Source organism: Xyrauchen texanus, chromosome 31 (genome assembly GCF_025860055.1).
Source record: "Xyrauchen texanus isolate HMW12.3.18 chromosome 31, RBS_HiC_50CHRs, whole genome shotgun sequence".
In the NCBI taxonomy this organism is placed as follows: Eukaryota; Metazoa; Chordata; class Actinopteri; order Cypriniformes; family Catostomidae; genus Xyrauchen; species Xyrauchen texanus.
In genome coordinates this window covers 1,526,536-1,553,169 of record NC_068306.1, presented here as the reverse complement: position 1 = coordinate 1,553,169, position 26,634 = coordinate 1,526,536, and the positions used below count along the sequence as shown (strand labels likewise).

At 39.0% G+C, this 26,634-nt stretch overlaps 3 protein-coding genes and 1 pseudogene across 4 annotated transcripts in view; 2 read left to right on the top strand and 2 right to left on the bottom strand.

Moving 5' to 3' along the window:
- Nucleotides 1-6,179, top strand: part of LOC127625511 (zinc finger protein 721-like) — a 60,560-nt pseudogene extending 54,381 nt beyond the window's left edge.
- LOC127625016 (zinc finger protein 501-like) overlaps nucleotides 1-26,634 on the top strand; it is a 617,707-nt gene that overhangs the window by 74,307 nt on the left and 516,766 nt on the right. The gene's annotated exons all lie outside the window — the stretch shown is intronic.
- LOC127625017 (zinc finger protein 239-like) overlaps nucleotides 1-26,634 on the bottom strand; it is a 165,071-nt gene that overhangs the window by 124,914 nt on the left and 13,523 nt on the right. The window lies entirely within an intron of this gene.
- Nucleotides 16,295-26,596, bottom strand: LOC127624955 (zinc finger protein 883-like). The gene is made up of 3 exons (XM_052099914.1): nucleotides 26,479-26,596; nucleotides 24,262-24,691; nucleotides 16,295-20,901 (listed from the first exon to the last, which is right to left on the bottom strand). The coding sequence occupies exons 1-3, from the start codon at nucleotides 26,485-26,487 to the stop codon at nucleotides 19,211-19,213; spliced, it is 2,130 nt and encodes a 709-aa protein (XP_051955874.1). The 5' UTR covers nucleotides 26,488-26,596; the 3' UTR covers nucleotides 16,295-19,210.

The window sequence follows — 26,634 nt, the reverse complement described above, 5'->3', positions numbered from 1 at the left end:
TACTGCTAATGTAACGTTGAAAGTAACTTCTGTTATTCATGGCCCTACTGTACATTTGCATAGGTTGCTGACACAAGGTGAATTTGAGAGCGACGACCACGACTGCCTGAACAGGATCCAAATTTCGACTGCTTGCAGGCCAGACGTTTCCACGTCTGTCCTGGAGGAGGGAATCCATTGGTATATTGATGGATCCTGCTTTAAGCCAAACGACAGTACATATTTGTGTGGTTATGCTATTGTTGAATTGCCTAATAAAGTAATTGAAGCGTATTCACTGCCACATAAATCAGCACAAGTCGCAGAACTGATTGCTTTAACAAGAGCTTATCAATTGGCAAAAGGTCAGTGTAGAAATTGGGTTGATTTATTGCCTGCTGTACTGACGGAAATGAGAATGTCTCCGTCAGCCACTACAAAAATGTCTCCCTTTGAAATTCTCATGGGTAGACCTTTCCCGACCCCTTGGGTCAGAGGTCGCGCTGGCAATCTCTCCAAAGGTGACACGGAGGTGATCATCGCGGATTATGTGGATTCCCTAGTTAGAACGTTAAATGGCATAAATGGTGATGTTTTTCTCTCTCTCCCTCTGCCTGCAGAAATCCATACTCATTTGTTCCGAATCAGCAGGTTCTGTTGAAGTATCTGAAACCAACGAAGTTAGGTGAGCCAAAGTGGGCCCAACTACTGTACTGCCGGTGACCCGAACGGAGGTGCTGACTGATCTTCAACCACAGTGAATCCACGCAAGCCGCGTGAAGCTTGCTCCAGAGGAAGGCCTTACTGATTCAAGGTGAACGGTGAAAGCACTGGAGGAGCTGAACACGCAGCGCCAGTGCCCATCCGGAATCTTTGAATTAGGAGGACCTGAGGAGGGACCCGGAACAGTCAACATGAAGACATTCCTACTGACACTCTGCATATGGCAGGTGTTCATGCTTGCATATGCCTGTTCAGTATCAACACAACAGCAAGGAGTCACTAGTGTAATTCTAATTCCTAGAAATAATGTATGATGGTTTATGTTTTATGGTAATATTAAATGAAGATGTTTTTTGTTATGAAGGTACGGGTAAACACCCGGAAATAGAATGTGATGCCTCAAATGACCCTGAAGTATATCTAGACAGTGTTGGACAGCCAAGAGGTATTAAATGTTTGGATTAATTCTTGGCTAAAGATGGAGTAGGAATATGTAAAATATTTGGTGATAAATGTTATACATACATCCTGGGTCACATTGATGATGATGATGGTGAATTCATGAAGGTATGAAAGGAAATGGATAAGTTGAATAAAGAATTAGCTGATAACATCAGGGAATATGGGGACATTTTCCAATGTGTTTGGGTGGTTCGCACCCTGGATGTCTTCCATTATATCGATTGCTATATGCATTCTACTTATGTTATTATTTGGCCCATGTTTGCTACAATTACTAATGCAAAAGAGTGACTGTTATGTTTGTACATATATACCAGAAAATGATGAAGATGGTCATATCATAGCTGATGGTATAAATAATATGACAAAAATTGTTGATGAATTACAGAGAAGAGAAGTGGATGATAGAAATGGGTTTGGAGATTGGATTACAAGTTGGAAACAATTACTTGTATCTTCTTTAATACCAATTGGAGTTATACTATTAATTCTTTCATTTATTGTTTGCTGTATTATTCCATTCATAAGGATGTTGATTTATTGTTCTATGAATACTTTTGTATCGTCGCAATACTCCTTAGCAAACAGAACTATCAAGTACTAATGATTTTGAAAGAAATGTTTGATTGAAATATGTTTCATGTATTATTCTGTAATAATGGACATGCTGAGAATAATGTAATGTGATAATTATGTTATATTATAACTGTCATTATCAAAGGGGGCACTGTTAGAAATAGGTCTACATCTCAGCTCTGTCCAAGAGGGAAAATGCTGAGTTGAGACATTCCTTTTGTATGCATTATCAAACATCTGTTTCATATTAACTTGGAGTTGTAAGGAGCCCCTCCTTTTCTTTCTCTGTCTATACTATATGTTTGTGTACTTTATACCGATTGTCTGTGGCATGGTCCATCAGGCTCTCGTAGAGAGCAGCCTTTTCATATAGGTTTTGGGCTCTCAAGGATTCGAAGGAGTCTGTCATATGGAATTGTTATCTGTATGAGGTAATGTTTGTTCTTATTGGATAGTCCTGTAAACTCCTCTCCAATATTGCAATATATATATTTGTACGCTATATGAGCTGAGTTGAGCTATTCTTTATCCGCTCCCCAACGTTGGATGCTTTGTACTGATTCATTCACGACTCAATAAAAGACGGAGAGAAAAGGCACTGCTATCGTTTAGAAGACTTTCATTTCTAACAATGACTTTAAAAGAAGCTCATTATCGTCTGATGTAGTTTTGTTACTGGTATGCAAGAGGTGAGAAAAACAACAAAACAGTTGAGAACCAGTAGATTATTTACACTTTCTGTAAATAATAAAGAAAAAACGAACAAACACACATTTGTACAAACACACAAATGGTATATATATATATATATATATATATACCATTTCTGAAAGAACAGATCTGTTCTTGTGTATAATCATATAATAATGTTTTAGAGTTTGATGAATATCAGTCCATTATAATGATGATGTTTTTGTGTTCAGATGTTCATCATGAGAGAGCAGGTGGATGTGATTCATGCTGGAGAACAGCAGATGCTGCAGACACCAGTGAAGATTGAAGTGAAGCAGGAAGAGATAAATGAAGAAAACACAACAGAAGAACAAGAGACTGATGAAGATGATGATGATGAACAGCAGATGCTGCAGACACCAGTGAAGATTGAAGTGAAGCAGGAAGAGATAAATGAAGAAAACACAACAGAAGAACAAGAGACTGATGAAGATGATGATGATGAACAGCAGATGCTGCAGACACTAGTGAAGATTGAAGTGAAGCTGGAGATAAAAGAAGAAATCACAACAGAGGAACAACAGACTGATGAAGATGAACCGTGGATATTGCAGACACCAGTGAAGATGTGTTCAGTGAAGCTGCTGGACTGCAGGAACCTGATGAAGATGAGAGGAGAAACCACAGCAGAGGAACAACAGAGAGATGATGATGATTTTATTTCCTCAGGTATGTTTCTTCCTTTAATGCTTTTTTATAATTTCATGACAATTGACAGTCATGTCAGAATCTGATACTAAAGGATTTTGTCACTTAAAAGTTATTTTATATATATATATATATATATATATATATATATATATATATATATATATATATATATATATATATATAAATACACACACACCATTTCTATGCATGACCCAAGCAATTGTTTAAAGACAGGTTGTTTTAATTGACTATATCACAATTCCATTTGGTCAGAAGTTTACAAACACCAAGTTAACTGTGCCTTATGCAGCTTGGAAAATGATGCCAAGCCTTTAGACAGTTAGCCAATTAGCTTCTTATAAAAGGTGTATTGAACTGGAGGTGTACCTGTGGATGTATTTTAAGGCCTACCTTAAACTCAGTGCCTCTTTGCATGACATCATGGGAAACCCAAAAGAAATCGGCCAAGATCTCAGAAAACAAATTGTGGATCTCCACAAGTCTGGTTCATCCTTGTGAGCAAATTTCAAAACAGCTGAAGGTACCACGTTCATCTGTACAAAAATACTATGCAAGTATAAACGCCATGTACTACGCAGAAAGTGAAAATCAATCCCAGAACAACAGCAAAGGAAATTGTGAAGATGCTGGAGGAAACCGATAGTCAAGTATATATATCCACAGTAAAACAAGCCCTGTATCGACATAACCTGAAAGGCTGCTCCGCAAGGAAGAAGCCACTGCTCCAAAGCCACCATAAACAAGCCAGGCTACAGTTTGCAAGTGCACATGGGGACAAAGATCTTACTTTTTGGAGAAATGTCCTCTGGACTGATTAAATATAAATTGCATTTTTGGCCATAATCACCATCGTTATGTTTGGAGAAAAAAGGGAGAGGCTTGCAAGCTGAAGAACACCATCCCAACCTTTGTAGCATGGGGGTGGCAGCATCATGTTGTGGGGGTGCTTTGCTGCAGGAGGGACGGGTGCACTTCACAAAATATATGGCATCAAATATATGGCATCAGGAGTAAGGACAATTATGTGGATACATTGAAGCAACATCTCAAGACATCAGCCAGGAAGTTTAAGCTCAGTCGCAAATGGGTCTTCCAAATGGACAGTAATCCCAAGCATATCTCCAAAGTTGTGGCAAAACGGTTTAAGGACAACAAAGTCAAGGTATTGGAGTGGCCATCACAAAGCCCTGACCTCAATCCAATAGAAAATTTGTTGGCAGAAATGTAAAGCATGTGCAAACAAGGAGGCCAACAAACCTGACTCAGTTACACCTTTTCTGTCTGAAGGAATGGGCCAAAATTCCAGTAACTTATTGTGAGAAGCTTGTGGAAGGCGACCCAAAATATTTGACCCAAATTAAACAATTTATAGACAATGCTACCAAATACTTGCAAATTGTATGTAAACTCCTGACCCATTGGGAATGTGCTGTAATAAATAAAAGCTGAAATAATTAGCTCTACTATTATTCTGACATTTCACATTCTAAAAAAATAAAGTAGTAATCCTAACTGACCTAAAACAGGGAAGGTTGTCTACGATTATATGTCAGGAATTGTGAACAAATCTAGTTAAATGTATTTGGCTAAGATGTATTTAAACTTCTGACTTAAATTGTATGCGTGAAAATCCCAGGAGATCAGCAGTTACAGAAATACTCTAATCAGCCAATCAGGTGGCAGTATTGCATAAAACCATGCTGATTAGGTTCAGGAGCTTCATTTAATGTTCACATCAACCATCAGAATGGGGAATGGTGCCAAAAACAAAAAACATCCAGCAAGCGGCAGTTCAGTGGATGGAAATGCTAGTTTATGAGAGAGGTCAACAGAGAATGGCTAGACTGGTTTGAACTGACAAAGACTATGGTAACTTGGATAACCACTCTGTACAATTGTGGTGAGAAGAATAGCTATTCCGAGATGCGGGTTGGCGTTGTTTTGCTGGCACGAGGGGGGTCTACACAATATTAGGCAGGTGGTTACACATTAAACAAAAACAATTTTATTCAAACACCTATCTATTAATAGTAAATCCAGAGAAACAAGTGTCTCTTATTTTATTCACAGAGCTGTATATACCATTTCAACAGCACAAATACTGGATGTTTGTTGTCCATTAGGGTTCAATTTGATTGATTTAAATTTGTACCTCTTGAATTGATTTTTGTCAATTTCTTGTGTTCATTGTAGAACTGATGGAAGTGAGAGAGGTACGTGAAGAGCTGAATGAAGTGGAGGAGAAACAGCATGATATCATAACTGGAGAAACATCTTTGAGTGGCTCAAACACTGAAAATAATTTCTCTCCTAAAAAGCCTCAAAGAAGAGTATACAAGAAATCTTTCACCTGCTCTCAGTGTGGAAAGTGTTTCACACGTAAATGCAATCTTAATAGACACATGAGAGTCCACACTGGAGAGAAACCATACATGTGCCATCAGTGTGGAAAAAGTTTTAAACAGAAATACTCACTTAATAAACACACAATAATTCACACAGGAGAGAAGCCTTACATGTGCCATCAGTGTGGGAAAAGTTTTGCATATGTAGAATATTTCAAGAATCATCTTCGCTGTCACTCTGGAGAAAGACCTTTTGAATGTGATAAGTGTGGGAAAACATTTGTTCTGGCACAGTACTTAAGAAATCATCTGAAAACTCACAGAAATGAGAAGCCTTACAAGTGTTCATTTTGTGGAAAGAGTTTTGCACAACTTTACTATTTGAAAGAGCACCAGAAAATACATACCGGTGTGGCGGCTCATATGTGCTTTGAATGTGGAAAGACCTTTATTACAACCAGCAGCTTCAACAAGCACAGAAGAATTCATACTGGAGAGAAACCATACAAGTGCTCATACTGTGAAAAGAGTTTTAATTGGTCAGAAAACCTGAAAACACATGAGAGAATTCATACTGGAGAGAAACCACACAAGCGCTCACACTGTGGAAAGAGTTTCACTCGGTCAAAATACCTGAAAGCACACAAGATAATTCATACAGGAGAGAAACCATACAAGTGCTCTTCATGAGGGGAAAGTTTCATCTCAGCAAGTAATCTATATAAACATGTAAAAAGACGTCACATTTAGTGGTCGATCGATATGGATTTTTCAATGGCTGATGCTAAAAAGCTGGAGAGCAGGTTGGCCAATGACCAATGGCTAGCATAAATGCCGGTATAAATACAATTTAACAACAATATGTACAAAGCAATTCTTTATTTTAATGTTTTAATTTCAATTTTAACAAAATCAATGTACTAATCACAATGTATCAATATTTTTTTGTTTAATACCAAGTCCAAGTATATACAGAACTGAAGTCAGCCCAAAAATGGGCAAATTTGATTTTCGACATTCACATATATTTTATCCACAATTTATTACCATACGTCGAGACACTACGTTGGGTTCCACTTCTGTCAGCCAAGAACAAAAAGCTGAGGCTTCTGCTCGCTTGATGTTTTTGGTTTTTGGCGCCATGCTGAGTAAATTCTAGAGACTGTTGTGCATAAAAATCCCAGATAAGCACTTACAGAAATACTCAAACCATCCCATCTGGCACCAACAATCATACCAATCATTAACCATTCTGATGGTTGATGTGATTATTAACTGAAGCCCTTGACCCCGTAACTGCCAGGGCTGAGAGAATTTAAGAACCCCTGCCTTAAATGCATCTTTAGAGTTATGACAATTAGATGTACTTTTAAAAAAATTGATCTACAAATTGCCTAGATAGCATATAATGTGAAACAATTTGAATCGCAATTAGACAAATTAAAAAGCATTTTGTTTAACTTTGATTATTTCTATATTTGTCTTTCTGTCTGTGTGCTTACATGTTGTCTGATGTCACTATTAAAGTCCATCCTTTATAATGTGCTTTTTATTTGAATTGACTTTGGTTTACAGTGCATCCGGAAATTATTCACAGCGCTTCACTTTTTTATGGCAAGCCCTTTTAACATTTAAAAGCAAAGTTTGACTATCCGGAATTAACATTGTAGATATCAACAACGTCTTTCTGACTAGTCGTAATTCCATTTTGGATAGTTGGAATTGTCATTCAAGATATCTGTAACGTAACTGACCAGTCAAATCTACAGATAGAGATATCTGTAATTACATTTTGACTAGGCAGAATGAAAGTTACAGATATCTCAAATTTTAGATATCTCTAATCAAAATTCATTTCAAGATATCTATAAATTGATAATAGATATCTACAATTAAATTATGACTATCCCTAACTCCAGTTTGAGATATCTACAACGTTATTTTGACTAGTCATAATTCCAGTTACAGATATCTACAACATAATTTCAGCCTAGTAAAAACTTAATTTAAGATATCTGAAAAGGAACATGTAGATATCTTGAATTGAGGTGAATTAAAGATATCTTGAACTGGAGTTTATGACTAGTCAGAATCAAATTGTAGATATCACAAACTGGAATTACAGATATCTACAACTCAGTTGCAGATATCCATAATTCACATAGTGGATATCTGCAACTGAATTGTAGATATCTGTAATGATAAACCCCATACAAATGAATGGCAAAAGTGACGTCATTTGTCCTAGGAAGAATGTCTTTGTGGATATCTGAAATGACAATTATGGATAGGAAGAATGTAGTTTCGGATATCTGAAATGTTCTTATTGACTAGGCAAAACTGAATTACAGATATCTGCAACACATATCCAATCTAGCTTTTAAATGTTAAAAGGGCTTGCCATACTTTTTCCTCATTTTGTTATGTTACAGCCTTATTCCAAAATGGATTCAATTCATTAATTTCCTCAAAATTCTACCAACAATACCCCATAATGACAATGTGAAAGAAGTTTGTTTGAAATCTTTGCAAATTTATTAAAAATAAAAAATGAAAAAAATAAATCACATGTACATGTGATGTATAAGTATTGACAGCCTTTGCTCAATACTATGTTGAAGCACCTTTGGCACGAATTACAGCCTCAGGTCTTTGTGTGTGATGCTACAAGCTTGGCACACCTATTTTTGGGCAGTTTCTCCCATTCTTCTTTGCAGGACCTCTCAAGCTCCATCAGGTTGGATGGGGAGCATCGGTACACAACCATTTTCAGATCTCTCTAGAGATGTTCAATCAGGTTCAAGTCTGGGCTCTGGATGGGCCACTCAAGGACATTCCCAGAGTTGTCCTGTAGCCACTCCTTTGTTATCTTGGCTGTGTGCTTAGGGTCGTTGTCCTGTTGGAAGATGAACCTTCACCCTAGTCTGAGTTCCAGAGCACTCTGGAGCAGGTTTTCATCAAGGATGTGTCTGTGCATTGCTGCATTCATCTTTCCCTCGATCCGGACTAGTCTCCCAGTTCCTGCCGCTGAAAAACATCCCCACATCATGATGCTACCACCACCATGCTTCACTGTAGGGATGGTATTGGCCAGGTGATGAGTGGTGCCTGGTTTCCTCCAGACATGACGCTTGCCATTCAGGCCAAAGAGTTTAATCTTTGTTTCATCAGACCAGACAATTTTATTTCTCATGGTCTGAGAGTCCTTCACGTGCCTTTTGGCAAACTCCATGCAGGCTGTCGTGTGCCTTTTACTGAGGAGTGGCCACTCTACCGCACAGGCCTGATTGGTGGAGTGCTGCAGAGATGGTTGTTCTTCTGGAAGGTTCTCCTCTCTCCACAGAGAAACGCTGGAGCTCTGTCAGAGTGACCATCGGGTTCTTTGTCACCTCCCTGACTAATGCCCTTCTCCCCTGATCACTCGGTTTGGCCGGGCGGCCAGCTCTACACTGTAAAATGTAATTAGTTGACCTTACTTAAAAAAAGTATGCAAACTCGTTGCCTCAAAACAATTAAGCAAAGTAATCTTAAGATTAGTGAGTTAGAAAAGCTTGTTTATTTTAAGTGTGCAGTACTAAATCAAGTAGTACCACTAACGTTTTTTTTATGTTCACGTAACTAAATATCCATGCTTAGTGTTAACTTCATTTTGTGTGGATTTCTTGATATAAATTTAACCCCACTTAGAATTACTAAATACATACAACTTAACACTTTTAGTTCTTTAGTTTAGTTCACTTAAATTAAAGAAACCAATTTCCTTGAATGGGTCCATGTTGCAGCTGCCCAGGTTTGAGTCCAACCTGTGGCCTTTTCTCCCCACCATTTCTTATCTATTTTTGCGTTTACTATCTACATTTACATTTATGCATTTTGCAGATGCTTTTATCCAAAGCAACTTACAGTCACTTATTACAGGGACAATCCCCCAGAGCAACCTGGAGTTAAGTGCCTTACTCAAGGACACAATGGTGGTGGCTGTGGGGTTCGAACCAGTGTCCTTCTGATTGTCAAATTACCAGTTATGTGCTTAGACCACTACACCACCACCACTCCATTCTGTCTAATAAAGGCAAACACATCACAAACATATACTCCATTACAACATTTATTCAATGCACATTCAAGTACAAAACCTGGTTAAGGTTAGGATAGCCGATTGGTCAGGGGATAGGACCTGTACAAATCAGGTTACGTTGCCTTGTGTAAGCATGGACTGATCTGCGCATGCCCACAGGTCATAAACTTAGTTTTTCTAAATGAATCCAACTCAAGTAGACTGAGCTGGTAAGATTTTTCAACCTCAAAGTACAAGTAACTTACTAAAAGCGAGTGTTAATAGCAGATTGATAAAAACTGATTAAGGTCAATTTACTATTTTTAATTAAATACCATGTTTGCATTTACAGTGTAGGAAGAATCCTGGTTAAGAATGCTGACATCTCAAAGGTTTAGACATTTTTTATGATTAACATTTTTGGAATAATGGAAAAAGAAGATCTAAGGGACAGTTCCCCCTCAGGTGGTATGGTTACTGAACAGCCTCAGTGAGACTCCTCAATCCTTTGCCTACCTACAGTCTAAATAAGCTGAATAGACTTATGCTCATACATTACACTACTCAAGTACACTATTATGGGCAGAAGAATTAACTTTTTCTAAGCAGAATGATTTGAATCCAGGATCAACACTGGCATTTCCACGAAGTCATAAAACTATAGGCCCTGATGCCAGCAAGACTGAGCTTCAGGCTAATTTGAAATGTCACTGAACAAAGGGAATTTGTTCAAGAATGCACAAAACCTTATTTTACACCCCCTTCTGTTTCCTGTGGTAAGACCAGAAAAATGGTTAATGGTTGTCACGACTGAAATGGCCATCTCAGCTAGGAGACCCTCATCCTTAAAGGGCAGAGGTGACGGTCAGTATAATCCTCATGTGCTAAAACCTCATTACCAAGACTAAAGCAGACTCCTTTTCTATGCTTAAAATTAAATTAAGAGTAGATCATGGGACATTGTGATCATTACCTGCAAACAGTATCTAAATCTGTAAACTTTGACACAGTTGCTGGATTGCAAATCTGTGACTTTACACTTGACAATCCACATATCCAAGTTTGATATGCTAAGATGCATCCCATATCACATGATGCCTTGATGAACTGTTGTTAGAATCATAGAATGCATTATTCTGACCTTGTACTTACATGATGCATAATTATACACTTTATAATGATGTGTATTACAATTTTAATGTGTAGTGAACTAACCACAAAGAAAAAATGGATATGTCATGTTTCATATGTAAATGCTTGCCTGTTTACGTAGAGAATGTTGATGTTAACGAATGTCATGTCTCTTGCACCAATATCAAGTTTGGGATCAAAGTAGGCTCTTTTTGAAAGCGGGAAAACAGAGGGAACTTGGAACAAAAAGTCATAAATTAATTACCTCAAGGTGAAGAGAAAGTGACCATATCATTTCAAAAGGATACTTCCGATTGGCACAAAGCCTCTTTGGGGTGTGACAAACAGAAAGTGTTAAAATACCATGCCTGACAACCAAAAAGAGAGTTCTCTTTAAGATGGGTCCATATAAGATGGAGAGAAGTTCTCGTCAGCCTGGGTCTCCTCCTGGAATCCCAGCTTCCCTGATTTCATCAGGGACTCTGGGAGACAGGTTTAGAGTTCTTTCTTTATGTTCCACCAAGGAAGTTCTGAAGAGTTGTCATCAAAATGTAGATCTCCATGTGTGCTCCACATTAAAGCAAAGGTGGAGTTCTCTCCAAGACCATAGAATAAGTTTTCAAACTTCATCCTGTCCGACTTCTCCAAAGATGTCGAAGTCATTGCTTCAAAGCCCCACCTGATTGAACATTGACGGAGCACAACCAGAACTTTCTACGGGTCCAGCCAAAGAACCAATACAACGAAACACAAGTACACCTTCACATTTTTTCTAGAAAGTGCTGGTGTTTTATTTAAGAACTTTGGGTGACCTGACTGCAAATCGAGGTATACTAAATGAAGTATCAATGGTTCTCAAGGCATGTGTGGACGAGCACCAGTCTGGAGAGAGATAAAGTGGTAAGGAGTTCCACCTGAAATGATTTGCTCCTAATTACTGTATCTCTATTGACAGTGAGAAATGGGGAGATACAAACGGTATCAAGACACAGAGAGAGGCACACACCAGAGACAGTGTGTCTGTTTAATAGAGAGTTTATTATTGTTGCTGAAAAGCTGAACTGTGTTTTGTTTTATGCTGAAAAGCAGTACTTCCTGGCATTTTAATGGAAGTTTAATAAAACGGTCTCACCTGTCTGTTAAACTGTCTCCCTTTTCCTCCTTTTGATCCAAATGCAAACATCTTCTACATTGGTGCCTTAACCTGGGACACGCTGAACCCCTGTGTGATGCTGGCAAAAATGGGGCTCAAGATGGCCCAGAGGCCTTTCTGGAGCCTTTGAGCACACTGCCCAAGCTCTGGATTGGCTGCGGGCCCAATGGGCAGTCCACCTCCTACTGCTGCTGACCGGGGAGGCCCAACTCGCAGCTCAACAACTCTCTGTCGACAAGCTCCTGCCATGCCCCCAAGCTGAAGAAAGACATTCTGCCAGCGGTGGGTGCTTGCTGAGGAGTCCAGCAATATCAGGGGTGTCATCAATCTCGTGGTACTTGAGAAATTAGTCTTCCAACTACTGTAAGGAATGGCATCAATGGATGAATCATTACAGTTGGCAGAGGACCATTTAGCAGCATACCAGGTAGCTGGCATGCCCACACTCTCTGTGGCCCTGTCCTGTCCCCTCACCTTTTCTGACATTTCCCGTTCCCCTGGAAACAGTAGAAAAATCCCCGAGACCAGTTGCCTGGCCTCATGGTGTACTAAAACCACTGCCCCCCAATCCCCCATCCCCATCTGTAGAGATGTTCAGTTCATTGAGTCCATCAAGGCTTTTGTGGCTTGTTTAGTGGACATGTCACTGTGTGTGAAACACCTGAACAGCATCTTAAATGACCATGTAAAAATGAAACTCTGAAGAACTTGTTATAATGTTATAATGATATGATAAAAGGTTGTGTCTCAGAAAATGCAAAGGGGTCTAATTAATCAGATTTTTTACTACCATTGTGATTTGTGGTAGTGGAATTTAGATATACTTGACCTGAATTAATTAAAGGAAAGGTGGCACAGAGTTCAAGGCAATCAGAACATTTATCAATATACATTATTACAGTGGATACTTGGTCTGAATAAATTAAAGGAAACATACCACAATGCCAGTATAACTAGTATTTCCATCAGTGGTATGTGTCATTTAGCATGTAGTAATAATAATAATTCTATGATTGTAGAATCACATTTGCAGACATATATAATAACAGTGCCAATTCAAAATGATCCAATGTGTGTGATTTGCTGGCTAAGTCACAATCGATGATACATGTCTATTTTCAAAGTGTGCTGTGGATCGATAGAAGTGTCTACACTATTTATATGTTGGTGGAAATGTTGAAATTTGGGTGTCAAGTTTGCTTGAGATTAGTAATTAAACAATCGATGTGTGACTGTAGCCATGCACATGTTCCATGTATATTACAGTGCTTCAAATACGTTGTCGGAAAGTTGTAAAAAGTGTTTTATTGAAACAGGTTTGTAATGTCCTATATGTGAGAGGCTATGTGTATGTGTTAATCTCAGAATAATCTCATCTAGTGTCTATTTATGCCACAACTAATCTAAATTGTAACTTGTGTATAGCTGGTGCAACCGGCCCCTGATCTTTATATCATACTTTTGTATTTATTTATTTTTTGCAGTACAAGCTTGCCCAGAGTTTTCCTAAGCCATTTGGAGTGTGATGCAGCACAAGTTTCCTTGGCAATGAAGTGGAGCCTGATGTTAGTGCAGCTTTCTGCAATGCACTGAGTATGAAGATGTGATTGTTGTTTGGTTCTAGGTTGAACATGTGTGCCTTGAATGCAGCACCATCATGAGTTCTAGAACCTTTCTGGGGTTAGAATTGGGCCTTGTGAGTGTGTGCAGTTGTCTTGCAGACTTTCAGGATGCTGTCTGACGTTTTGATACCTCGGCACTTCATGCCGATCAGTGTGTTCATCTTGGGAAGATCTCTCGACACTGAGTGCTGATAAACAGGTAGCACACAGAATCTTCTTCATAGTTGTTTTAACTGCAAAGCCTGCTATGTACCCCACTATGTAGCCTCTTTGAACATGGACAAGCTGGGAAGACATACAGTGATGTTTTTCTCTGTGTCTTCTGTTTCAGGCTGAACGTCACTTTGCCTGAACTGCCAGCATATCAGAAGATGTTGCCTCCAGTGTGACTGTCCGGTGGAGAAAAATTGCCACTAGCTCTGATGGCATGTCTTGCTACCATTCTTTTGAAAGCTGACTTAAATTGTCTTGCTGTGGGATTGTTAAATCCATTAGCAGATTTGTCCCCACACATCTTTGAATTTGTATTATATTGTTCAGTTTAATAGTACATTTTTGTGTGTACTTGGAAGCTTCTGTCATTTAAGTTAAATGGAGTTAAGTGCCTTACTCAAGGACACAATGATGGTGGCATAGTGGGCTAAAGCACATAACTGTTAATCAGAAGGTCGCTGGTTCGATCTCCACAGCCACCACCATTGTGTCCTTGAGCAAGGTACTTAACTGCAGGTAGCTCCGGGGGATTGTCTCTGTAATAAGTGCACTGTAAGTCCCTTTGGATAAAAGCGTCTGCCAAATGCATAAATGTAAATGAACTCATTTAAGCAAAGTAAACCCATGGGTGGGGTCAATGAGCATCAACAGGTTTAAACTATGAAGGCAGAGAACATCCTTGCATGTTGCATCCTGTAACAATCTGCAGATGTTTACATTTATGCATTTGAGTGTGAAGGATTACAAGATGTGCATTAACCCACTACAGCATCACCGCTCCAGATGTTGCTATTGGATACTTTTGCTTTAAAAAGGGGTAATTTATACACTTTGATGTTGTATTTTTTCTGTTGATTATTAAAGATTATGATCATTATGCCCACTCTAATGGGGACTCATTTGTGCTTAATTGGTACATAGTCTGTATAAATTACAACCTGTGGGCACTTTTGCCACATCCTTTAGTGAGCATTGTTTCGCGGTTAAACGCCACACATCAGGTCATATTGAGAGTTTGGTCTGTTGGCAGTCGATGCCCTCTGTCTGTAGTGAATAGTAAGATGGCCGCCAGAGCACTTCCGGTGGCGTCACCTACTGCTGGCAATTTAGAATTCTATGAGCAATCCAGTTCTATATATAGATCAGTGGGTGTAACCCCTCCCACTCCTTTCCTTACAGAGCAGCGTTTCACAATAATCTCTACCTATCTTATGTTGGGTGATCAAGTTTACACCGAAAAAGTTGCAACTCACAAGTAAATTTGGTCTCCAGAAATACTCAAACACATAGGAAATCAAAAACAAAACAAATAATCAAGGGTTCTTACATTTATATATCAAGACTTATTTTATCAAAATGTTATTCTTCTTGAAGGTTCTCCACTCTCCACTGAGAAACGCTCCCCCGATCACTCAGTTTGGCCGGGTAACCAGCTCTAAGAAGAGTCCTGGTGGTTCCAAACTTCTTTCATTTATGGATGATGGAGGCCACTGTGCTCATTCAATTCTGCAGAAATTGTTCTGTACCCTTCCCCAGATCTGTGCCTCTATACAATCCTGTCTCAGAGGTCTATAGACATGCACTGTTAACTGTGTTAACAGGTCGAGATCCGTGGGAAGCAGAATGTATGACATGAAATGTTGGCACTTATGTGTCAGTTGCTAATAAAGGTGCAAGTGATTTAGAAGCATACATTGGCTTTGATAAGCATAAAGGTTCAGCAAAAAGTGAAAGTTAATTAGGTAAATTAACGGACTACTTTTTCGACCAGGTAAAATTGTTAGTTTCTGCTGCCTCGTGCCAGATGCTATCTTGTGAACAACTGTGACAGTTGTTGGTTATTTTGATCTTTGTCTGTCTGTCATTTGGACTGTCTTTTCTAGTTTGACAGATCCTGTTCTTAGCCAGACTCTACCATGTCTTCGTCTCCTGCCTCAGCCCCTTTGTTCCTGCTCGCATAACTCTCTTTGCCTTCCTGGATAATGACCTCAGCCTGTCCCTTCAAGTACCCGCTCTTGATCTCTGCCACTTGGTTTTTGGCTGCCTTTGTAACCGGTCAACCCACCACTCTCATATAGGTCACAGAGCTTATTAACACACCTCACAATCCACTCCGACCACCAGAAAGGGGATTTACCAATACGCAAATTTGGGTTTAGCCATATGCTGGAGGCAACATTTAAATAGATGTCTGAATTAAACACTCTGAACACTTGTCCATAGTGCATGCAGATGCGAGATAAAGGGGTGCGACTTAACTTCTCCGGTTAGTTTAATAGAATGTCTTTGTAATAGTAAAATAGGGTCAAGAACTTTCAGTTCAATTCTGAAATAGGGAGGGACTCTCTCAGGTGGAAATTATCAATGTCTGAGACCGAATGCATAAAAAAAAATCTTGTGTAGGCCGAGCCCACCTTTGTCAACCGGCCTATGTAACTTGAAATGTAAACTGGGACGCTTTCCATTCCAAATGAAGGACTTAGCTATGCTATCAAATTGCTTGAAATAAAAGAGTGGGACATCTACAGGGAGAGACTGTAGTAGATAGTTGAATTTAGGCATACAATTAATTTAAAACAACATTAACCTTTCCAATCATCGATAAATGTAATGAAGCCCATTACCCACATCACTCGAAAACCTTTTTATTAAAGGGAACCCTGACTAAATCACAAATTTGCTGGGAATAAAATATACAAATACTTAACGCCCTGTTTGGGCCTTTGAAAGGTGCCCGGCAGTCAGAGCCAATGCTTCGGATTTAGATCAGTTAACACTGTATCCTGAAAATGTAGAAAAGAAATTGATAATTCTGTGGAGGCAAGGCATAGATCTAGTGGGGTCGGAGACGAATAATCTTATTTTATCAGTATAAAGTAAAAGCTTATATAATGTCGGGGGTTCAAGACCCAGCACCACCAAGATGACACTGTTGGGCCCTTGAGCAAGGCACTTAACTCCAGGTTGCTTCGTTGGGATTGTCCCTGTAATAATTGCACTGTAAGTCGCTTTGGATAAAAGCATCTGCCAAATGCATAAATGTAAATGCCTTTTTGGCGTCAAGTGAAATGACCGCGACCGGAGTCTGATCATTCGCCACCAACCACATGATATTGATGAGACGCCTAATGTTATCAGAAGAACTATGGCCCAGAATAAACCCCACCTGATCTATATGTATAAGAGATGTCATAACTTAATCGGTTAGCCAGAATTTTGAACATTTTTAAATCTAGCTTGATCAGGGAAGCTGGACGGAAACTTTTACACTCGCTTGGATCTTTGTCCTTTTTAAGAATCAGACTAATCCAGGCATGTGTCATGGTTGGGGGAAGCTTTCCATTCTTTAAAGATAATGTATACATTTCCAACAAAAGTGGAGCCAGTTCTGTAGCATAAGATTTTAAAAAATCAACGGCAAAGCCATCTGGCCCCAGAGCATTGCCTGTAGGCAAGACCTTAATTACCTCGCCAAGGTCCACCAAGGTTATCTCAGAACCAAAAGAATTGTTTTGCTCAGTCGTCAATTTAGGGAGTTCTAATGGTTCCACAAAGTTTATAATATCTTCATCAGTAGTTGAAGATGTGGAACTATAGAGATCAAGATAGAATTCTTTAAAAGCATTATTAATATCAATGGCCGAGGTAATAATTTCACCACCAGCAGATTTCACTGAGGGAATGGTAGAAAAAGACTCTCTGCTTTATTTATTTAGCCATAAGTTTTCCTGCTTTGTCACCTAATTCAAAGTATGACTGTCTTGCCCTGAATAACCAAAACTCCACTTTCCACAACAAAATAGTATTATATCTGTATTTCAATCGAGTCAATTCACTGTGGCCATCAGATGACATTCGGCGCTTCAGATCTGCCTCGGCACTTTTAATATATCCTTCAAACAAGTTCTTGTGCTTTGGATTTTTTGATGAATGAGGCATACTGTATGCTCCGACCCCTAAGAACCACCTTAAGTGCCTCCCAAGCCATGCCCACAGAAGATACGGAGTACCAGTTGGTCTCCATATACACATTGATTTCAGTCTTTAACATTTGTTGGAAATCAGGATTTTGCAATAGGGATACATTAAAGCACCAACTATATGATTTCTTTTTCTCTGTATGTGGCAGCACCTCTAAACTCACCAGGGCATGATCTGAGACTACAATGTTTCCAATTGAGCAATCAACAACAGATTAAATTTGGGACTTAGATATAAAAACATCCTTTGTGTAGGCATATACATATTTTGCGGTCACCCACAGTGTCCCTTCTCAATCTAGCCGAAAACGTCAGTGTAAAAGCGATCTTCCATCAATTCAAAAGTCACTTGGAGTGACATTCCACAAAACAAACTCCAGCCGCTATGTGGAACCAACACAAAAAGAAACAAAAATGGTGACCAGCTTCCTCAAACAGTCGAGTCAATGAACAGTGAGTCGATCCATTCACATAGGAAATACCCAATGGTTACTCACTCATTGTTTTTATGAAAGACAATGCTTGTTTTGGGCACAAAATTATCTTGAGGCCATCCTTGGTGTCCATTCTCAGTTTGGCCGGAAACATCAGAGCAAAATCGATCTTCCATTGATGTAAGAGTTTCTTACATTCCTTGAACTGATTGCGTTTCTCTCGTCGAATTCACAAAGCCCGGGAACAAGAAAATATTGTAATTCTTCCAAGAAAGCTTTTCTTTGCTCCTCGCCTGGCACAACACGATATTTACCAAATGATCACAGAAATTTGGACAGAATTGATCAGGGCCGGTCTTCCTCAGCAGATCTGCAAGCAGGAAATCTGTGAGATCTATTTCCATTTTATGGCCTGTTATGTCGAGCAGACTCTAGAAGAGCTCATCTAGGAATTTCACCATATCTCTGCCCACCTCATGCTCACAAATTCCAACAATTCAGATGTTATTTCTGTGGCTCCTATTCTCAAGATCTTCAAGCTTTTCAAGAACATGTTCCAAATCAACTTTGGTCTCGGGCGGATTAGCGGATAATTCCCTCTCCGATTACTCCAGTTTATCTATCCTTTTCTCAACATCTGACATTCTTGTAACAAACAATTTTGTTTCCATCGCCATTATCGATCGACGTATTACAGCGAGATCCTCAAAGTCAGCAACAACCTTTGTCAGCATCACAAACATTGGACATTTGACGGAGAATTTCCCCGGCTGCACCATCAAAATTGAGTCACCGGACTGCGGGCCCGTCAGGGCATTCATCTTGAAAACGTAAGTGTCTTTAAATATCACCAGAGCCCGATGACTTTGACTTCTTTGCCATAATTAGCTCAAAGAGCAAATGTGTCACTGGGTGTATCAAATTCCACCGGATTATAACAAGAAAATAAATGTAAAAAATTAGCAAAGTGCGCAGAGCTTGCAGTCTACACATCTGCTCCTCATCACCCGAGCGAGCCTTTACAAACCACCACAACCAATGCAAAAACACCTTCTTTTTGGCCAGGTTTTGCTCATTCTTTCATTTCGTAGGAAGTATAGAGGCCTTAAAGGGGGAATTCCCTAACCATTTTCAGCAATGAATTTCAGGCCCTGAGTGGTATGGTTTCTCTCCAGTATGAATTCTCTCATGTCTTTTCAGGCCACCTGACTGAGTGAAACTCTTTCCACAGTGTGAGCACTTGTAAGGTTTCTCTCCAGTATGAGTTTTCTCATGTGTTTTCAGGTCTTGTGACCGAGTGAAACTCTTTTCACAATGTGAGCACTTGTAAGGTTTCTCTCCAGTATGAATTCTCTCGTGTGTTTTCAGGTCTTGTGACCAAGTGAAACTCTTTCCACAGTGTGAGCACTTGTAAGGTTTCTCTCCAGTATGAGTTTTCTCATGTGTTTTCCGGATTTCTGACCGAGTGAAACTCTTTTCACAATGTGAGCACTTGTAAGGTTTCTCTCCAGTATGAATTCTCTCATGTGTTTTCAGGTCATGTGACCGAGTGAAACACTTTTCACAGTGTGCGCACTTGTATGGTTTCTCTCCAGTATGAATTCTATCGTGTGTTTTCAGGTCTTGTGACCGAGTGAAACTCTTTTCACAGTGTGAGCACTTGTATGGTTTCTCTCCAGAATGAATTCTCTCGTGTGTTTTCAGGTTTACTGACTGAGTGAAACTCTTTCCACAGTGTGAACACTTGTATGGTTTTTCTCCAGTATGAAATCTCTCGTGTATTTTCAGGTCTTGTGACCAAGTGAAACTCTTTTCACAGTGTGAGCACTTGAAAGGTTTCTCTCCAGAATGAATTCTCTCGTGTGTTTTCATGTTTACTGACTGGGTGAATCGCTTTCCACAGTGTGAGCACTTGTATGGTTTCTCTCCAGTATGAAACCTCTCATGTGTTTTCAGGTTTTGAGACAGAGTGAATCTCTTTCCACAGTGTGAGCACTTGTATGGTTTCTCTCCAGAATGAATTCTCTCGTGTGTTTTCAGGTGTTCTGACCGAGTAAAACTCTTTCCACAGTGTGAGCACTTGTATGGTTTCTCTCCAGTATGAATTCTTTGGTGCAGTTTCAAGCTGCTGGCTGTAGTAAAGGTCTTCCCACATTCAAAGCACATATGAGCCGCCACACCGGTATGTATTTTCTGGTGCTCTTTCAAATAGGACATGCGTGCAAAACTCTTTCCACAAAAAGAACACTTGTAAGGCTTCTCATTTGTGTGAGTATTCAGATGTTGTTTTAGGGACTGTGCAAGAACAAATGTTTTACCACACTTATCACATTCAAATGACTTTTCTCCAGAGTGACAAAAGAGATGACTTTTGAGATTGGTTGCATATGCAAAACTTTTTCCACACTGATGGCATGTGTAAGGTTTCTCTCCAGTATGAACTCTCATGTGTGATTTCAGGTGTTCTGACTGAGTGAAACTCTTTTCACAGTGTGAGCATTGGTAAGGTTTCTCTCCAGTATGAATTCTCTCATGTGTTTTCAGGTCATGTGACCGAGTGAAACACTTTCCACAGTGTGAGCACTTGTATGGTTTCTCTCCAGTATGAACTCTCATGTGTTTATTAAGATTGCTTTTACATGTGAAACATGTTCCACACTGAGAGCAGGTGAAAGATTTCTTGGCTTTTCTTTGAGGCTTTTTAGGTGAGAAATTGTCTTCTGTCTTTGAGCCACTTAAAGATTTTTCTCCAGCTATAAAATCATGATGTTCCTTCTCCACTTCCTTCAGCTCTTCACGTTCTTCTCTCACTTTCATCAGCTCTACAATAAACACAATATGTTGACAAAAATCAATTAAAGAGGGACACATTTAAATAATATAAATATATTTTAGCTCTAATTTAACTGCAGAACACTACAAATGTATAGCATATATTTTGCTGGTCAAAAGGTTTATATTTATACAGGGTTCCTTCAGTGTTTATAAAGTTAAATTTAATTTAAGAAGAGTCATATTTTTAGCAACACTTCAAAGTTTAAAAATGTAACTTTCCACAGGTCTCCATTACTTTTTAACTCGTATTAAAATGTATATTAAGGCTTGAATACCTCTGCTCCCAACCACCAAAATGTGGAAATAACGTTTACCTTCTGATCAGACACATTTTATCAGCTATATTCCTCTACTTCAGCATTTTCCTGTAAACTGAGGTATGTGAGATGACAATGGGGGTACAAAAATAAAGTTGAGATTAACCATTGTTTTATTTCATTAGTCTAAAATAACATTCAAAACCAGTTCATGCATTTCTCACTGGAAAAAATAGTTTTGTGTGTCCTCTAGTGTAGAAAAACCAAAATGGTTGTGTCATTAAGGTCAGATAAATATTAAATGAAATAATCTTCTGCGGTACAAAACAAATCATCTACTCATGCGTTGTGCATCACACAAGTTTTTTTTTTGCCAGCCCAGCACACCGCTAGGTGATGTAGCTTCATGATAGCAAGTTAAATTGATTCCTCACTGTTTTACCAGACTCGCACACTTCAGTCGTTTAAACTTTTTTTGTTTAAAACATAATTTGTATTTAAGGTTAGATGCATAGGGAGATTTGATTCTGATGGTATAAGTTCATATAATTCAAGTAAACAATCAATAATAAAGAGCAAAGAAAGAAATTACAAGCAACAGAATAAATAAAAACCACACAACAGAAGTCCAAATTAAGAAAAAATGTGCTTGATCTTTAACAGTATTGAGTAATCAAGTAAACACTCAGAAATTGAAAAAGTTAAGCTTATTTAATTAAGCAATTCTAAACTCGGCAAAAAAAAAGAAATGTCCTATCACTTTCAACTGCTTTTAACAACAAAAGTATCAGTCAGTATCTGGTGTGGCCACCAGCTGCATTAAGCACTGCAGTATATCTCCTCCTCATGGACTGCACCATATTTGCCAGTTCTTGCTGTAAGTTGTTACCCCACTCTTCCACCAAGGCACTTGCAAGTTCCCGGACATTTCTGGGGGAATGGTCCTAGCCCTCACCCTTCAATCCAACAGGTCCCAGACGTGCTCAATGGGATTGAGATCCGGGCTTTTCACTGGCCATGGCAGAACACTGACACACCTGTCTTGCAGGAAATCATGCACAGAACGAGCAGTATGGCTGGTGGCATTGTCATGCTGGAGGGTCATGTCAGGATGAGACTGCAGGAAGGGGACCACATGAGGGAGGAGGATGTCTTGATTCTGACACACCACCCCAGACCACGAAGGACCCTCCACCTCCAAATCAATCCCGCTCCAGAAAACTTGGTGTAACGATCATTCCCCTGGTGATGACCATCACCAAAACTGTGACTTGTCAGTTAAGATCACTTTTTGCCAGTCCTGTCTGGTCCAGTGAAGGGGGATTTGTGCCCATTGGCGAAGTTGTTGCCGGTGATTTCTGGTCAGGACCTGCCTTACAACAGGCCTACAAGCCTATTGAGGACAGTCTGAGCACTGATGGAGAGATTGTGCATTCCTGGTGTAACTCGTTCCTGTCTCCCTGTGGCGCTGTCTTAGGCATCTCACAGTATGGATATTTCAATTTATTGCCCTGGCCACATCTGCAGTTTCATGCCCCAAGCAGCATGTACAGTTTAGGCACATATCCATATTACCAATACTTAAAACTGTTCTTTTATATTGTAAAAAGAGTTCACAATATCACTGTTTTTACTGTATTTTGGATTAAATAAATGCAGTCTTGATGAGCAGAAGAGGCTTCTTTGAAAACTTTTAAATGGTAGTGTAGGTATAACATTTTTAAGTAAAGTCTTTATGTAACAAAAATGTAGTCAGATTACTTCTTTTAATTTAAAACTTGATTTGATCATTAAGTCTCCTCACATTCATTCTCAGTTACATTCCTCATTGATAGGCCCAGGGGAGGGGTCTTTTGTCTCCTCAGGTGTGAATTACAATCAATATTCATGATAGTTCACGCCTCCTCGCATATGACCTTTCTAACACTAAAAATGTCTTACAAAAGTTAAATGACTATTGTTTTGTATGAATAAGTGATCAGGATGGTTTTCACATTATTTCGTAGCAAAAACTCTAAGCTACAAGATCCAGTTCTCAAAAGTCTTGTGGACAAATGTTTAGTATGTGTTATATGACCTTATTTCAATGACTTTACATTTTTGTTTTTTCAAAAATCATGCATATATGTTATTTTCTCAGAAATACAAACCTGTATATTACATGTTGCTCACATATTATTGTAGCCCAGTTTCTGCTGAATACGGTGTTTTCAGACTTTAGCCATTAATATGTTTTTAAACAACTGAAAAAAGCACAAATGTCAAGGCATGTCAAAACTTCTCCAGGGCCCAAAACACCCTCAGACCCCAGAGGGTTAAAGCTGCACTTTCATTCCTGAGAAACACTGTTGATATTCGAACTCAACTGCCAAAACAATCACACCCCTCCCTTCAGTGCTCCTTTGGAAGCTCCGCCCCCCATCCTGTGCAAGAGCAAGAACCACCCCTGTTGCTGATTGGCTGGAGTAGTGGAGGTGTAGTGGTCTAAGCACATAACCTGGTAATCTGGTAATCAGAAAGACACTGGTTTGAGCGCCACAACCACCACCATTGTGTCCTTGAGTAAGGCACTTAACTCCAGGTTGCTCCGGGGGGATTGTCCCTGTAATAAGTGCACTGTAAGTCACTTTGGATAAAAGCGTCTGCCAAATGCATAAATGTAAATGTAAATGTGAGTAGTGTTGTGTGGACTGATCTGATACCCATTTACAGAGCCAGGGCTGTGTACAAATACTGGATTTTTCAGCTCACCTAAAGAACGGACAGCTAGCAGACTGTGAGGAGATATTTGCAGAATTTGACAAAAAGTGTATTGGATTACAATTACTGCACCTTTAAAATTCTTGTTATCTGTGAAGTTTCTCTCTCTACTCTCCCTTTTAACCTGTTAATGAGATCGTTCAATGGTTGTCCTGTGATCGACTCAAGGAAACGCCCGATTTATACAATCAATACTGCATTTCATGATATTAATCATATAGACTGAATGTTACCCTCAGTCACCATTCACCTTTTACACTTTATTTTTCTAAACAATTAAAGTCAATTGTGATTGAAACTTACATTCTACATAACATCTCAAAAGCATACCTGAAGGAATAAAATCATCATCATCTTCATCTCTCTGTTGTTCCTCTGCTGTGGTTTCATCATCATCATCATCATCATCACAATCTTCATCTCTCTGTTGGTCCTCTGCTGTGTTTTCTCCTCTCATCTTCTTCAGGTTCCTGCAGTCCAGCAGCTTCACTGAACACATCTTCACTGGTGTCTGCAGCATCTGCTGTTCATCATCTTCATCACTCTGTTGTTCCTCTGCTGTGTTTTCTTCTTTTATCTCCTCCTGCTTCACTTCAATCTTCACTGGTGTCTGCAGCATCTTCTGTTCATCATCATCATCATCATCAGTCTGTTCTTCCTCTTCTTTTATCTCCTGCTTCACTTCAATCTTCACTGGTGTCTGCAACATCTGCTGTTCTCCAGCATGAATCACATCCACCTGCTCTCTCATGATGAACATCTGAACACAACAACATCATCATTATTATGGACTGACATTCATCATTACAACAAAAAATAAAAAAATAAATCATTATAAATATATTTAATTTATAATTTGTCTTAAAGAATTTGCAAGAAATTGGTTAATTTATTTTAAAAAGCCCATATTATGCTAATTTACAGGTTCATAAATTATTTCTGGGGTCTACTAGAATAAGTTTACAAACTTTAATGTTAAAAAAACAATAGTTTTTTCTCATACCGCACATTTCTTTTCCCTGCTCTTTATTCTCTGGCTGAAATGCTCTGATTTACCTCCTGTCCTGTCTCTTTAAAGCCCCCCTTTCTGAAAAGCACAGTCTACTCTGATTGGTCAGCTGGCCTACTCTGTTGTGATTGGTCAACCGTGTAGAGCATGTGTTGGAAATGTAATGCCCCTTATCATAAAACAGCTTGTTGAGCAGCTGTAAACACTATTGTAACTATGGTAGCTTTTTGCCGCACCAGTTTGAGTCCGATAATGAAAGTTTGGAAGAACAAGTTGATCGACCCGAACCACCTTTGCAAGCACGACTTGAGCAGGACATTTCACAGAGGTAAGTTTTACTTTTGTAGCTTTCTTACAAGTACAATGTCGATTATTGTGACCTGACAAAGATTCAAGTAAAAGACATGTAGTGCATCTAAATCAGTCATCTTTAGCTGGAATGGGTGTAGCCGAACCTTTTTCACCCGAGATAGGAACGATGAACAGAGGCTTACTCACAGTTAGTTATAAAGTTAGTCGTGAATAGCAAAACTATTTCAACACAATAACATTAGCTATCAGGTTAGCAGAGGCTTACAGCTGTGCACTGGGTGTACACCGTTGTTACAACACAAAACTCCTCATTTGAACTCTCGGTAGCAGATAAATCCACAAATAATCAAGCATACTTACAGGTTGTGATCCTGAAGTGCCAGATTGTCCCAATAGTGTGGGAATTGCACCTTCTTTCAGGGGTAACTGACTTAAAAATCCAGCATTGGTTGTGGTTGTACTGCAGAGGAATAGTGCTAAATAATTTATAATAAATTAAATAAGTTTTAACCACTGATTCTTCCATTGGTCTGCCGCTGGAAGTCCAAACAAAGAGGTTTTGCTTTTACAGCAAAGAAAACAGCGTCTTCTCGACATGGCGACAACACTAACAACTCATCATTGGCTATGACTACATTTGTTTGAGGGCGGGAATTATGCAAATGTTACATAGTGATGTAGATAATTTACAGATGAAATGGCTGGACTACAAACAGCCCATTTCTTGTAGTTCTTGAGCAGTGTTGTCTGTGGGAGAGAATAACTCCCTTTTGTAACTTTACTGACCTTTTACATGCGCAAAGAGCAATATTACACACTAAAGGAAAGATAAACCCCCCCAAACATAATACGGCCCCTTTAAATCAAATTAAAAAAAAATTGTGGATATGAGTTAGACACAATTTTACAGGTATGAATCTTTAACACAAGTATGTTTAAATGACAGTTTCGGGTTATTGTTACAGTGAGATTGCTCCTCACTGTTAGGAAAGAATGATGCTGTTATTAAAACACATAGCAGAACACATAGCAGAGCAAAAACCTCTGACATTTCCAGCGGACTTTATTTAATAATAGGATCAAACGGGCAGATTAATTTCATATCAAAATGAAAATGTATATCTGCCAACACGAGAATCTTAATTTAAAGTGCTTGAGTTTAGCCACAGACAGACAGAAAGTGTAAATAATCTACTGGTTCTCAACTGTTTTGTTGTTTTTCTCACCTCTTGCATGTGACCAGTAACAAAACAAACTACATCAGACGATAATGAGCTTCTTTTAAAGTCATTAAAAGAGATAAAAACAACATGCACAGAAAAATATAAATCTTCTCAATGTAAAACACAAAACACGTACCTATTCTTCTTCTTTATTGGCGG

What these genes read in the sequence shown, in the direction of transcription:
- LOC127624955 (XM_052099914.1), bottom strand. An exon ending in TGATGATTTTATTCCTTCAG is followed by an intron (nt 20,902 to 24,261) that starts GTATGCTTTTGA and finishes TGTTTATTGTAG; the next exon opens with AGCTGATGAAAGTGAGAGAA.